Source organism: Crinia signifera, chromosome 1 (assembly GCF_055691185.1).
Source record: "Crinia signifera chromosome 1, ASM5569118v1, whole genome shotgun sequence".
NCBI lineage: Eukaryota > Metazoa > Chordata > Amphibia > Anura > Myobatrachidae > Crinia > Crinia signifera.
The window spans coordinates 332966628-332982132 of NC_139217.1; the positions used below are offsets into that span (position 1 = coordinate 332966628).

Sequence of the window (15505 nt, forward strand, 5' to 3'; positions counted from 1 at the left end):
TCGGCGCTCGCAGCCACCGCAAGACCCAGGAGTCACTTGGCAGCTGCTTGTATTTCAGCAAACAGGCAGGGGAGCACCTGCACCGAGTGTTTCTATGGGGCAGGCCGATGAAATGCCAGGTGTCCACCCCAGAATGCCTCCTGCCTGTCAATCAGGCTGCAAGCACCTCAGCAAGGAAATTTGCCAGAGGCCCTCACAGCCGGGCCCCGCACATGTGCTAGCAATAATGCGCATTCGCAGTGTGAACTAAGTAATTGAGTAAAAGCCACTAACCTTTTAATAACAGTTCACTTAGTGTATTCATAGATGCAGAGGCATCAACACACACATATTCTTTCAGACTATTTTCCCATACAGCATTGGCTGCCCTACGAAACAGAGGAGATATATTACACAGAGAGAGAATGAGGAAAAGCCAAGTGCTAAAACAACAATACATCATATCCTTACTCCCATGTACATCCATCCGCTCTATACATTATCTATTTACCACTAGTTACCAGCTGTCAAGATGACTGAACAATGGGCCTTATTCTAGTTCACTCTGACAAAATCCTTCGTTGATGGACAAAACCACGTGCACTGCAGGGGGGCATATGTAAAATGTGCAGAGAGAATTAGATTTGGGTGAGTTATTTTGTTTCTGTGCAGGGTAAATACTGGCTGCTTTATTTGTACACTGCAATATACTGTAGATCTCACTTTGAAGTAAAACCCCACACAAATCTAATTCTCTCTGCACAAGTAACATCTACCCCACCTGCAGTGCACATGGTTTTGTCCATCTAAGAAGTATTTTGTCAGAAAGAGTGAACTAGAATAAGGCCCAATGTAACGGTAATGGTCAGCATCGGCGGCTGTGTGTGACGAGCTTAGCAACACTTGAATTGCTCCGTTTGGCACATCTACTGGCTGCCGGTATGAATTAGCAGTATTAGCCTTTCATTATATAGCCCACTCATTGCACTTTGTTTAACAGAGAATAAAATTTACACCCAGTACAGTTAAAACAGTGATAGCTAACCTTGACACTCCAGCTGTTGTTGCACTATACATCCAATAATGCCCTGCATCAGTTTTAGCATGGCCAAATAGTAAAACTGTAGCAGGGCATGCTGTGATGTGTAGTTCAACAACAGCTTGAGTGTCAAGATTAGCCATCACTGGTTTCAAATTTAAAGGGGCCTACAAACATGGCTATTTCTGCCAGCGACTTAAGCTATGCTAAGTCGGGCAGTTCTACGCCTCTGTCGCTCAGCACACAGAGCTGACAGCCCACACACAGAGAGCAGATAGCGTCAGTGTTCTCCGGGGAGAACACTGGCGACCAGCGAGATTGATGAACACTGCTTATCAATCTCGGCCAGCGATAGCGACGCGCAGGGACACGCATCGCTGTCGCTATAACCCCTACACACACACCGATGTAGGGGCGTTTTCTCAGCGATTAAGCAAAGTCACTTAAAATGCCTTAATATCGACATGTGTGTAGGCCCCTTAAGTGTTTATTCTATCACCCTGTACCTTTAAAAATCCCTGCAGTTCCTCCTCCCTGGCTGGGGTGTCGCTGTCTGCTGTGGTGTTTCTAGCAGAGTCTGGTCAGTATCACAATACAGACAATCTGTACTAGAAGCACCAAAGCAGAAAGCGACACCCCAGGCAGGAAAGAGGAACTGCACAGGGTTTTGAAAGGTGCAGGGTGCTAGAATGAACACGACAATTTATAATCCCCATTCTTGGCAACAGTTGGGCTGCATAGTTAGTGTCTGGCTCCAGAAACTAGTAGACTCTAACGTGGTGCAAGAGTCTACTACGCATGCATTAAATGCTGGGAAATGGCTGTTGCGCCATTTTCCGGTGATTTTGAAAGAAAAGCTGTGAGACCACTGGACTCGGGAAAGGTGAATACTGATATATGGGTGCAGCATGTTCATTGTGGGCCACCCTGGAACCAAGGGGCCTGTGTGTACCTCACGCATGGCACCCCTTTTAGATTCACCACTGTCCCTGTGACCGAAGCCAGTTACCTTACCAGTATGTAAGGAGACACAGGGAGAGCAGGAAAACGCCACACAGGTCAGGAATTGTACTGATGACCTTATGGCTGTGAGGCTGTAATGACAAGTGCAATGCCAACCAAAGTAAAGAAACTTTTAATCCCTAGCAACAATGACATTGTGTGAATGTATGGGGTCTGTCTGTATTCTGTGTACATAATGCACAGATGGATCAATGGATGTTAAATGCAGTAAGTACTTTTGAGAAAAAGCTAATCATGTATAAAAACACAGCCAGAGAGAACATCAAAAGGCCTGGAGCTCACTGATTGGACATCCCACCTTCATACTAGAGTGCCTAGTAGCTGCTCTCACCATGAAACAGATCCAGTGCCAGAACCAAAATCCATCAGTGTCTGGGGCTTGAATTCAGGAACACGCTGATTAATCTGTATGATACAATACACATACACATCACCTTCAGACTTAAGAAACTTCCCTACATAATAAAACAGTAGCGTACATATTGCCTTAAGCAAGTCTATAAGATTTCAATGAAATCACAACATTGCATTACAATTGATGGCACGGAGGTATGACTATGGGGGAATTCAAATGATGACAAAGGGTGCCATTTGTTGTTGCTGCAGTGTTTAAATGTTCTTACTACCCTATGACAGGGATGGGGAACCCTTTGCCCTCTGGCTGTTGTTGAACTACACATCCCAGCATACCCTGCAACAGATTTAGCATGGCTAAAAAGCAAAACTGCAGCAGGGCATGCTGTGATATTTAGTTCAACAACAGCTGGATTGTCAAAGGTTCCCCATTAACATTAATCCCTATGGAGTAGCATACACTTTTGAGACAAATCCCACTACCATACAGCGTGGCAGAAGTAGCGCATATTCAGCTGGGCAATTTATCACATGCAACTCCTGAAGAGCTGAAGGCAGAGGGAGCAGCAGACGCCGGCGAGGGGACCGGGGCGCACAAAAAAAAAAAAAAAACATACAAATAAATGGGAAGTCACTGACAGGTCTCAGCCAATCAGAGGGCTGCCCATTCATTTTTATTTTATTTTTTGTGCGCCCACTGTTCAGGCTTCCACTGCCCGGCTGCCTGGTCCTACCGCTGGTGTCCGTCGCCCCCCCCCCCCCCCCCCTCACGCATGGCACCCCTTTTAGATTCACCACTGTCCCTGTGACCGAAGCCAGTTACCTTACCAGTATGTAAGGAGACACAGGGAGAGCAGGAAAACGCCACACAGGTCAGGAATTGTACTGATGACCTTATGGCTGTGAGGCTGTAATGACAAGTGCAATGCCAACCAAAGTAAAGAAACTTTTAATCCGTCGCCCCCCCCCCCCCCCCCCCCCCCCCCCCTGCTCCCTCCACCCGGCCCTCTGGATGCCAACATCCCCCGCCCGCTGCCGTCTCCCACCCAGGTCCGGGCTGCACATAAGATTTAGCAAATGTTATGTGTAACCCGTCCGACCACCCGACGGGACCGTGCTTCGGGTCGGACGAGATGTCTACATGTGTGTTTTGGGCCGATTTTACGGCCCGATTCATGTGAATCGGGTGAAATCGTGCCCAAATGGCATAGTATATGGGGGACTTACGACACTGTACTGTATATATTTATTAACAGTTATTTATATAGCGCACACATATTCCGCAGCGCTTTACAGAGAATATTTGAACATTCACATTAGTCCCTGCCCCAGTGGAGCTTACAACCTATATTCCATACCACATGTGCACGCGCACACACACAAGGGTTAATTTTGTTGGGAGCCAATTAACCAACAGGGAGAATACAAACTCCGCACAGTTAGAGCCATGGTGGTGATTGATCCCATGACCTCTGCCCTGTGAGGCAGTAATGCTAACCATTACACCATCCATGCTGCCTGTAGTATTTTCTATGCAAATACACCTGCAGTCACACACAGAATATAGGCATGCCACAAATAATTTTAATCAACAGAAGCTTGTGCATCCTAGTCGCACCGGTTTGCAAATAAGACCCATTGTAATGGCAAAAGTTGAACATAAGATTGCCTGGCGCTACCGAGTCACATGGAGCTCACGCACTATGTGTAACACAACTTGTAGCACACAGAGCTATGTGGACAAATCTATATTTACAGAAACCTGTAATTCCACAGAAATTATATTGAATTAACCAGGATAGCAATCAAATAATTATTAGTCAAAATAGCACTAGTGCAAACATAAAGAGATCTGACACTCTTGACTTAGATTTCTGTTACTGTATGTGTCTGAATTTTAGGTTTTAAATTTCCTCACCTCTTGAAGGACTCTAGATACAGCAGCAAATCCTGCATCAAAACGTGCGGCCAAATACACCAAACCAAACTGACTTGTGTAGCTGCATCAGACAGACAACAACAATGCATGAATTAGGAAAAACATACATGACACATCTGCATTGAACATTATCAAGGTTTTGAATCTAGTGGACAGAACCGGCCTCTTAGCAGATACAGGGTCAGATGCACTTAAGGGGTGTACACACGCAGCGATCCTTCTAAGTGATTTTGACTACAAAGTCTAAATTGCTTAGAAGGTTAGTAAAGATCGCTGTCAAGATTAGACAAATCCCCCTATAACATCGTCTAGTAAAAAAGAGTTGCCAGGCAAGAATATTTTGACTAGATCGCTGGCTGTCTAGTCAAAATAGCTGGTGTTCACTGCTGGGGGAGATATTCACTAGGCGATCTGCAATGAATACCAAGCAAGTATGTTAATTCTAGTACAGGTTGAGTATCCCTTATCCAAAATGCTCGGGACCAGGAGAATTTTGGATAACGGATTATTCCGTATTTTAATATTTCAATGATGTATTTTGAAGTATCTTGCATTTATGCTGTTTAAACACATAATATACACACAAATATATTTTATTACCACATAAAATACACACAAATATATTTTATTTGTTCAAAAAACAAGGTTTCAAAACGTGAAACAAAATGTGTGTACTATCTCAGCACTGAATTTGAATGCCAAGCAATCATTGTCTTGCACATATATAGTGGCAGTTAGTTTTTAGCAAAAAAAAATAAAAAAAATTCACTTTCTGGAATGTCTGGTTTTCGGAATAATTCGGATAACGGATATTCGGATACGGGATACTCGACCTGTAGAGTCAAAATCGCCCATAGACCCAAATCGCTGTTGTGTCTAGTCAAATTGCTTAGTTAAAGTCGCTCACCTTGCAAAAATCGCTCCATATGTACACCCCTTAAGCTTCAAAAGTGATAACATGGAGAGTGATAAACAACCAGCCAATTAGCTCCTACCTGCCATGTCAGAGACTATGTTTTAAAAACGTCAAGCAGGAGCTGATTGGCTAGTTGTTTATCACTCTCCATTTTATCACTTTTGAAGCTTAGTGCATCTGGCTAATGGCCATTTACATTACATAAACTATGAAATGAGCTATGTATCAGTCTTCAACTTTGGAAACTATTCTTGAAGAAGAATTTGTTTGCAGTAAAGAAGTCCTTACTTCAAAGGCTGCCAGTGATAGATATTCTTGCGCAAAGTATTCAGTACTTGATTTTTCAACTTTTCTTCCTGTTGGTGAATGTTCAATTCTGTCAGATACAGAAATACAGAAGGGTTAAAAATAATCTGCAAGAGAAACTCACTTTGCCATTTTAGAGACCCTAATGCCAGTCTTCTATTGTATCCATTATAGTGGCCTCTATATGATTTGCCATCACCATACTCTTTAATACATCTTAGGTCAGTGGATTCAGAACAGTGGGGCAGATGTATTAAGCCTTAACAAGAGATAAATGCAAGGGTGATAAAGAGAGATAAACGTCCAGCCAATCAGCTCCTTACTGACTTTTTTCAAACACAGCCTGTAACATGGCAGTTGGCAGGTGATTGGCTGGACGTTTCACTCTCCTTATCACCCTTGCATTTATCTCTTGTTAAGGCGTAATACATCTGCCCCAGTGTGCCTATGCACCCTGGGGTGCCGCGAGGCTCTTGCACAGGTTTCTCGGGGTGATCATCCAGGGCAAAATCAAATTATTTAAAGGCAGAACCAGTGCTAGTGTGGCTGACAGTCATAAAATAGGTGGGCAATTATAAACACAACTGTTCACCAACACATAACTGGCTGTAAGGATGACAGGCATGCACAATTTACTTCAATTAATATTTTATTTTATACATTTATCAATAAAAAACTGTTACATTGGGTTCTGTGCAAAAAAAAATGCTGATATTCCAGGGTGCTGCGCTTTAATCAAGTTTTGGAACCACTGCTTTAGGTCATTGGTAAGTGGATAGACCATGAAGATATTACCTTTATAATAAACTTTTTCACCAAAGTAATAAATAAGTACATTTGTTCCACATTTCTTGTGGGGGGAGGGCCTAAAAATAAATATATGCACTGTTAGGGAAAGATTTAAAAAAATAAAATGAAATAAAATAAATATAATATGATATGATGATACAGCACACCACTGTACACACTATATGATCCACTGTATTAATACATGGTGCATATAAATACAATGCGTCAGCTGTGGAATCGTCCCATTGGACATGCAGCACATCCAATGGAACGATTCAAAGAACAATAGCCTGAAATGCTGGATTGGGGACACATTATATGATGTATTGTTCCAATGCGCATTGAAACAACATTGACCATTCATATAGCATGTACCCAGCTTAAGATTTAAATAAATAAACATTACAGAATATATTTGTTACTGGATCTTACATCTTTCACAATCAGCATGTATTGTGGAACAAATGTTTAAATCCATATTATGTACATTTATGGTCAATGCATGAGGTAACAAATTATTTTAAACAGTAATGCAAAACAAATGCACGAAGATCTAATAGCCTGTGTTGGTCACATGCATGCATCCACACTGCCACTATAGATCGGTTTGTGTACAGAATACATCTACATACCTGGTAAGAGAGTGAATTCTTCTATAATCAAATGAATCGCTATAAGGGTGTACAGACGGTGAGATTTTGGCAGGAGATTTTGACTAGTCAAACTCTCCTAGAAAGTTAGCCAAAATCTCCCAGTTTTGCTCCTGCTTAGGTAATGATGCTAATGAGGCCTACACACGAGGAGATGCCGGGACATGCTGGGAGAGCATTCTGAGCGATACTGGATTGCTCAGAATCACTCAGTACTGCATAGCGATGTGCCGCTGAGCGATCTGTCAAAGTCAGTGTTCTCCACTGAGAGCACTTGCCCTGACCCCGGTGATTAACTAGATATATCCAACATGCTGGATATTAATCGTTGGAGCAATTGCGACACGCAGGACCTCGCATCGGTATGCCCCTACACATGGAGGATCTAGTGAGATTGCTTAGATAATGTCCGGGAATTGCTATGTGTGTAGGCCCCATAAGTCAGTTTCTCCTAGCATAGATAGACTATGCAGGCAAGGCAATTCTGACTAGATCTTAGACTATCATTAGTTAGACAATATCTCTTAAGGGGCATACACACAGAACAATTTCAGCTCCTTTTCTAAGTGATCGCTTAGAAAAGGAGTATGGATTGCTCAGTGTGTATACACTGCAGTGATGTCAATGCACGGTCCCGCATGTCGTTATCGCTAGCTGGGTAGACCAGTGCTTGCATTGGCTTTACCCAGAACGTGGGGCTTTGCCTAGAATAAAAATAGGCAAAGCCCCGCTAAGAACAAATGCTCAGCATCGCAGTGTGCAGAGCGCGTGTCCCGCTATGTGCCGAGCGTTCGTGCTGCAGCACGTCGCTCAGCACAAAAAGCCCGGTCACCCCGTGTGTACTGGGCTTTAGTCTAAATATCCAGTGCATCTATCCAAAATCTCTTGTGCATCTAGTCGAAATTAGTCAAAATTGGCCATTAGCCAATATCTCACCTTGTGTACACACCACATGTTCGTTTATCTCTTAATAGCCTGCAATTCCATCTGGGTGCCTAATTGGGCACGGTTATCCTACATGCAAACAGCCAGTAGCTGCCAAATTACAGCAACTTTAAAGCAAATAGGAGATTCAACTCAGTTGTGTTCAGCTTAAACCAAGTTGTAGATCAGCAGGAATGTGTGTTATCGCATTGTGAAATATCGCAGACGCAGCCCTTTGTGTGTGACTATGAAGCAGAGTTTAAATGTTCATAGCATGTCGATCTTAAGTGGCTTAAAGTAAATACAATGAAATCAATTACCAGAATCAAACTGCAATGTAGCTCTAAGCTTAGTTTCTAGTTCTGCAGCTTTTCCTCTCAGCTCATTATCCTCAATTGGTCGCTTCCGACTCCATAAGTAGTTATTCAGGGAGGCAACACTTTCTTCCAGCTGTCTGACTGTGCATCCTGAAACAATAAAAAAAAACAATAGACTGGCAGAATGAATAAAGTTTTAATTACAGTTAATAGGAAAGCTTGCCCAGTCATCTGATTACGGGTAACCTTAAAAGCCCATACACACTGGGCGATTTTGAGCTGAAAGACGCTCAAACTTGGTGTTTTGAGTGGCTTTCAGCTCAAAGCCGCCAAAGTGTGTATGGCACGACGATGAGGTGATGCGCGCTCACGCATCATCACCGGGAAAGCCACTTATCTGCTGCTATTACCCCCAGTGACAGGGCTGGGCAGGGGAAAAGCCGCTCAGTGTGTATGCACTGAGTGGATTTCTCACCCAGCGATGACAGCGGTCATCGCTGTCCATACACCTATAAAAGCACCAAGTTACACAGTGCTTTATACAGAAAATGTTTTGCAAATCTTTCAGTCCCAACAAGTCAACCCGAAGCGTGGCGAGCGCAGTGAGCCCGCGAGGGTCGGCGGTACGCGTCCTACGACCTTTTCACACCCCCACTATCCACGTTGGCGTGGAGTTGAGAATAGAAAGTGTGGCGAGCGCAGCGAGCCACCGAGCCCGAATCGTGGCGAGCCCCGCGAGGGGACGCGGACAGCTGTGAAGCCCGCGAGGGGACGCGTATACCTGTGAAGGTGTCCGCGTCCCCTCGCCACGCTTCGGGCTCGGTGGCTCGCAACACTTTCTATTCTCAACTCCACGCCGACGTGGATAGTGGGGGTATGAAAAGGTCGTAGGACGCGTACCGCCGCCGCTCGCCACGCTTCGGGTTGACGTTGATCGTGGGGTGGCGTTAACAATTGGGGGGCCATTTCACACTTCGGGTTGACGTTGATCGTGGGGTGGCGTTAACAATTGGGGGGGCCATTTCACACTTCAGGGTGCCTATTTGGCCTCTGTGGGCCATTTAACATTGTTCCCTATGGAAAATCGGGTCAATTGGGACATTTAACATTGTTCCCTATGGGAAATCGCGGGCATCGCGTCGGTCGCATCGCATGCGATTTTTTAGTACATGCGATGCCCGCGATGGGCGCCCTTCTAGGTAAAGAGTACCATAGATAGTTTAAAAATCATACAATGTCATTTCCTGGGTTTTTTCCCCACATTCTGTCTCTCACAGTTTAAGTGGGTCAACTTGCACAATCGGTGGCTGTCCAAATACTTTTTTGCCCTACTGTAAGACATCTCTCATACTTACTTTTCAGTAAAACCTTTGCTGCATCTTGGGCCTGCTGGGGCAAGCGAGTCTTTTTGATTTGTATTATTCCTGGGTGGTTACGGTGAGGGACTCTAGATAAGAAATCCGTTGAGTGGTCAAGCTGAGGCAATGACGTGGCTGAACTCAGCGCCTGTGTAAAAATAAAATAATTAAGCACTAGGCCCATGTTTTTCTGTCATCTTCCACATTAGGGACGGATTCGGAGTTGGAAAGAGCTTTTTATATAACTGCAAATAGCTTGTTTTAACAAACTGCTCATGTGCAGAGGCAAAATTACTCCTTTTTGTGCATTTTTGGTGGAATCTGAGTGGACAAGTCTTGTGGGGGCATCATGGGAGGGTAGCTATACTTCTGTGCTATTCGGATCCTTTTGTACAGCAAAGGGATCTCTTACATGCAGTATAGAGCAGATAAAAGTGCTGATACACATGATTCTGGAACATAGAAGCAGCGGACTGGGATGCTGGCCCAGTCCTAGTGTCCCCTCAGTGGGCACCCATCACCACTCCATCAGGACGGGCTGCTGTGATTGGAGTTCAAGTCTGAATGGGCATAGTAAGTTCTGCCTCCGGATCACACTGCCGGCTTGGCCCTCAACCTGTGGCCAAGCTGGGCAGGCTCAGGCTATTGGCTCGCAGCCATGCCTCCATTAGTCAGAGCAGAAGACAGGTACTGGAAAGCAAAGATCCTGTCTTTTGCTCTGCCTGGTGGGCACATCCAGATGCTGTTAGCAGGGAACAGCAGTGCAGACATCCGGGATGATGTAATGGGGGCCGGGGCTTCCGTCTAACGCTCAGCAGCAGTATCAGAGGAGTGGCAGTGTGGAGATGGAGACTAAGAGGACAAAGGAAAATGGAGGTGACAGCCATGTTGAAAGAATGTGTAGAGAAAAATAAAAGGTAGAGAAAGAAATGCAGGGTGAGTTGAAATAATACAAGATATACAGAGCAGGCGGGGGGGGGGGGGATATATAAGACACAATGGACAGAGATGGGGCAATACAAAGATACAGAGAAGGGAAAACACAAGACATGGGGGGGGCAATTTAAGACATAGGGGGTAATTCAGACCTGATCAGCCGTAAATTTGCAGTGACCAGCATTTAGGTAGACACTGCCCCGCCAGAGTAAACTCATGCCTTGTAGATTAGTATGTTCACTATACGAATAGATGTCATCTATTCGCAGCCGTGTGAATATATTCAAAACCATTCGTAAGCCGCTCACCAGCAAATGTTTTTTTACACTGGGCAGCAGTCATTACAGTATCAGAGTAGCCAGAGACTTACTCAGCATGCAGGCATATCCGGGTGTCACCCCCCTCTCCCCTAAAACGCTTGACTTTATTGTCATATTAGGGTCAAGTCAACAAAGGGGTTCTTCTATTCTCTTGTTCACTGGCACAGTCTCACATTGCACTAGGTAGGTGCTAGCTATTCTCTCCTCACTGCTAGCTACACCCAACAGCACCTGTACAGAGCTCACCCACATAGCAATAACCTGTCACACCACACAAATGATATCACACACACCAGTGGCATATTTTATAATGGATGCAGTGTGCACAATGCACATGGGCCCCCGAGTCCCAGGGAGGCCCATATGGTATATGGTACATGCTGCACCCATTTTTCTAATACTTACCCTCCGGAGTCTAGCATTGGCAGTAGAAGCGCTGCAGAAAGTGCCAGAAAAATGTTGCGGTGCCTATAGTTACAGTAATCTGCGCATGCATAGTGGAGTCTGAGTGCTCAGATTCCACAACGTTGGACTACTGCCGGCACCACAACATTTTTCTGGTGATTCACAAATACACAGTAGGGTCTGAGTGTTCTAATGCTCAGACCCGACTACACAGGGCTGCTCCTGGCAAAGAGCAGGGGGCCTGGTTGGAGGAGGCTGCACAAGGGCCTCCTCCTCTATTAAAACTCCACAATCACACTAGGGATGGCCATCGATTATTCAAAATCATGGATGGTTCATGGCCGATGTCGAATACTTTTGCCATCGATGGGGGAGAACCAGATGGAATAGCAAAACGATGTTTTGCTTTTTTTATTTTTTTCAAAGTGCCGGGACACGGAGCATAGCTCCGCCCCCCGACACCCGCGAAAAGCCCAGCCCCCGTGTTTTGATTGGCCCACAGGCCAATCAAACACAATGGCTGACCATCGATATGTAAAAATATCGATGGTCAGCCATTGCATAGTTTAGTACTATCGATGGCCAGTTGCAGAATTGCCATCGATGGCAACCATCGATGGCAATGGCAACGATGGCCATCCCTAAGACACACTGTGCGCTGCAGCATGCACTCATTAACAGCACACACACACGTGGACAACTGTACAGTGGATTGGTTGGTGTGCACCTATGGCCACACCTTGCAGCTGTTTGATAATGCAAACTATTTTTCCTGGCACATCTGTGCACAGCAGACGTGAGATCATAAGGGCATACCTCTGCCTGTGCCGGAGTAACCAGGACCTTGTTAAAACCCTTGGTATAGTTGAAAGTTTATATCATTTACCCCCTTTCCCTTCTCCAAAGTTTACATACTGAGACATTTTAGTCTTTCCAGGTAAGTTTTGTAATGTAGGCCATACAGTGGCGTAACTAGATACATGTGGGCCCCATAGCAAAAGTTTGTAAGGGCCCCTATTCATCACATAATGCTGAAAAATGTATATAGCACATGACACTTTGACAGGCAAAGTGGGCCCCATAGCAGCTGCACCCCCTGCACCTATGGTAGTTACGCCCTTGAGGCCATATACCGTTGTAGTTGCACTTCTTTGTACGGCCTAATGCATATCTCTGGAGATATGGCCTCCAGAACTGGACACGGTATTCTAGATGAGGTTGTACCAATGACATACACAGTGGCATTATTACGTATTTCTTTCTGCGGACTCCTCGCCCTATACAACCAAGCATCTGACTAGCCTTCCTCATTTCTTTGGCCCTTATTCTGGTTGGTGCGGTCGAGCCGCATATGCGGCTCCGACCGCACCAGACGTATCCCCGCCCACACTACGGATCGCCACGGCCGTCCGTACACGGACGGCTGGCGATCCGCACGAAAATGGTGGAGGCGTACGCCTCCACCATGGTGGGAGCTGCCCCCTGCATTCGATGGTCGACGACCATCGAAGGCAGGGCCGCACGCCGCGGCAGCTCCCGCAAGCTGAGACCACACGGACAATCGTCCGTGTGGTAGCTTGTATGGGGCTGAAAGCTGACATCCGGCGACGTCAGCTTTCCGCCCCCATGAGTGGCCGTCATGCCCTCATTACCATGCGTACGCCCCGCGTTTGCATGGGAACGCCCATGAAACGCGGGGCGTATACATAGGGAAATGAGGGACTGAAGCCCTCACGCCCCTATACGCCCCCTTTGCGGCGTCTAATTTTTTTAAAACGGAGAATTCCCCTGCACATGCGCAGAGTGAACTCTGCGCATGTGCAGAGAGAAAACATCGGCGGTACGGCCGCATGCGGGCCGTACCGCTTCAATCTGAATAAGGGCTTTGTTACATTGCTTACCTGCCTTTAAGTCACCTGAAAACAGAGACTCCTAGATCCTTTCCTCTCCTCAGTAGTTTCCAATATAGTGCCATTAATACCTTGGCTAAGACAAAAGAGATGATACCCTGCAAGAGATGGGTGTGGCCTAGCTTCCATAAGGCCACGACCCTTTTTTAAATACCTAATTTTTCAGTTTACGCCTTTGGAATGACATTTGTAGGAGACCGTGTGTCAAACCTCAGGACAGGGGCACAATACAAGCACAAAGAAAATGCACTAATTACTTAATCTTCCCAAGATATATATATTTTTTTATTCTGGTTTGTATGTGAATCTATTCACAGTAATTCTCTCACATGTGTGTCTAAGAACAGATCGATGTTTTGATTTCACTTATTTCAGTGTTACAAAGGTAAGCAGACTGACCCCACACTCAGCTATGCAGCCCCAGTCCTGTTCTGACATCCGGCTGCTGCACCTGCTTTGCTGTCCAGCTGCTCACCCCCTCGCGGTCTCTGTTCCGCTTCCTGACCATGGGTTTGGCATGCTCTTTTTGCAATGTGATGTCATCACATCAAGCACAAAGCAAAGTAGCGCACAGTCAGAGAAGGCAAGTGTCAGTGCCGAGGATACAGGAGCCGGCACACAGCGAAGCCACAGGTTGGCCACCCCTGACCTACTGTAGATCATCAATCATTTGTTTACCCCTCCTGGTGTGTCTACCCTGTTGAATACCTTGTCACCTACAAAAAGTATACTTTTATTTCAATACAATGTGCGATGTCACCAGAAAATATATTGCTTACTCGACTTCAAATATCACTTTTATACTGGGTATGGATCATAAACAAAAGAGAGAAAAGTATGTCCTGATGTGGTGCACCTACTAGAATTCAAACAAATAAAAATTAACTTTATTAGACATTCTCTAAGATAGCGAAGTATAAAAACACACAAACAAAAAACATGTACGTGTTTAAAAAAAACGGCGGCTCCCTAATCCCCACACTTTGTTTGGGCTGTAAATAGTATTAATACAGGAATAATGTTGCCGGCACCATTTGTAGTATTATAAATCTTAATATCTAGGTGTCTGTCGGCTATAGTCCCCTGTGTATAGGCGCATAGCTATAGTATCGGTGTGATTGTAATGTGACCGTAAGGTGGCACAATATTATGGTGTAAGCCACAAAATCAGAAGTATTATCCATGTGTGTCTGTCTGGGCTACTGCTAATACTGCAGATGCAGGTATGACTCAATCTACTCTAAATGAGTTGACACTGGTGTCGACCAAAATGTTGGCCTACAATCATGCATTAGTCTAGGTTATAGCTGGTCGTGATCCGTGATAAGATCAAATATATAGAGCTCTCCAAACACGTGTGGGAGAGAAATCCTCCTCTTGAAATATGTTAACACCGATGTCGACCAAATACCAGCCAGCAAATTGTGTCAGTATTATTGGCTATAATAAAGCCAGAGTCATTTAAAGCATCAATAAAATATGTCAGTCCCGTTTGGGTAAGCCCCAGGGATAGAAGGAAACTTCTGAAGAAATTCACTGTGTTATGTGTCCATTTCAAGGACTACTAAAAACATACAGTGTTATGGGGGGGGGGGGGGTTTGAGACAGGCGTTATAAACACTGGGCAGTAGGTAACTGCTAGGTATATCAGTCTAAGTGTGATCAGCACATACAATGCATAGACTGTGTTAACAACGCCTCTCTTAGTTGTTCTATATAGGCATATTGATTTGCAACAAGAATGAATAAAAGCTGCAACAATGTAGCCACGTAGGAGTGATAATGCTAAGTATCCCCTCTGGGACTGTGGCTCGAAAGTATCACCACTAGCGCCCCGTCACACCAGTAAGGTTTGTGGTATCGGTGTGATTGTAATATGACCGTACGGTGACACAGTGTTATAGTGCAAGCCACAATATCAGAAGTAATATCCCTGTGTGTCTATCTGGGCTGCTGCTTATATTGCAGATGCAGGTATGACTCAATATCCTCTAAAAGAGTTGACACTGGTGTCGACCAAAATGCTGGTGTGATAAGATCAGATATAATAGAGCTCCCCAAACACATGCGGGAGAGAAATCCTCTATTTGAAATATGTTGATACCGATGTCGGCCAAATGCCTGCCAGCAGTTAGTGTCAATATATTTGGCTATGATTATGCCAGAGTCAGTTTTAAAGCATCAATTGAATATGTCAGCCCCTTTGGGTGAGCCAGAGGGATAGAATAAAACTTCTGAGGGGGTTCACTGTGTTATGTGTCCATTCTGAGGACTATTATAACATACAATGTTGTAAGGGGGTTGAGACAAGCGTTATAAACACTGGGCAGTAAGTAACTA

At 45.0% G+C, this 15505-nt stretch overlaps 1 protein-coding gene across 1 annotated transcript in view; it reads right to left on the reverse strand.

The window, feature by feature from the left end:
* Positions 1-15505, reverse strand: part of METTL17 (methyltransferase like 17) — a 32599-nt gene that overhangs the window by 7392 nt on the left and 9702 nt on the right. Inside the window, exons 2-7 of the mRNA XM_083145271.1 lie at positions 9592-9742; positions 8240-8386; positions 5539-5626; positions 4314-4395; positions 2373-2446; positions 274-368 (exon numbers count right to left, since the gene is read on the reverse strand). Of these exons, the coding sequence (XP_083001397.1) occupies positions 274-368; positions 2373-2446; positions 4314-4395; positions 5539-5626; positions 8240-8386; positions 9592-9742 (637 nt within the window). The remainder of the gene's footprint in view (positions 1-273; positions 369-2372; positions 2447-4313; positions 4396-5538; positions 5627-8239; positions 8387-9591; positions 9743-15505) is intronic.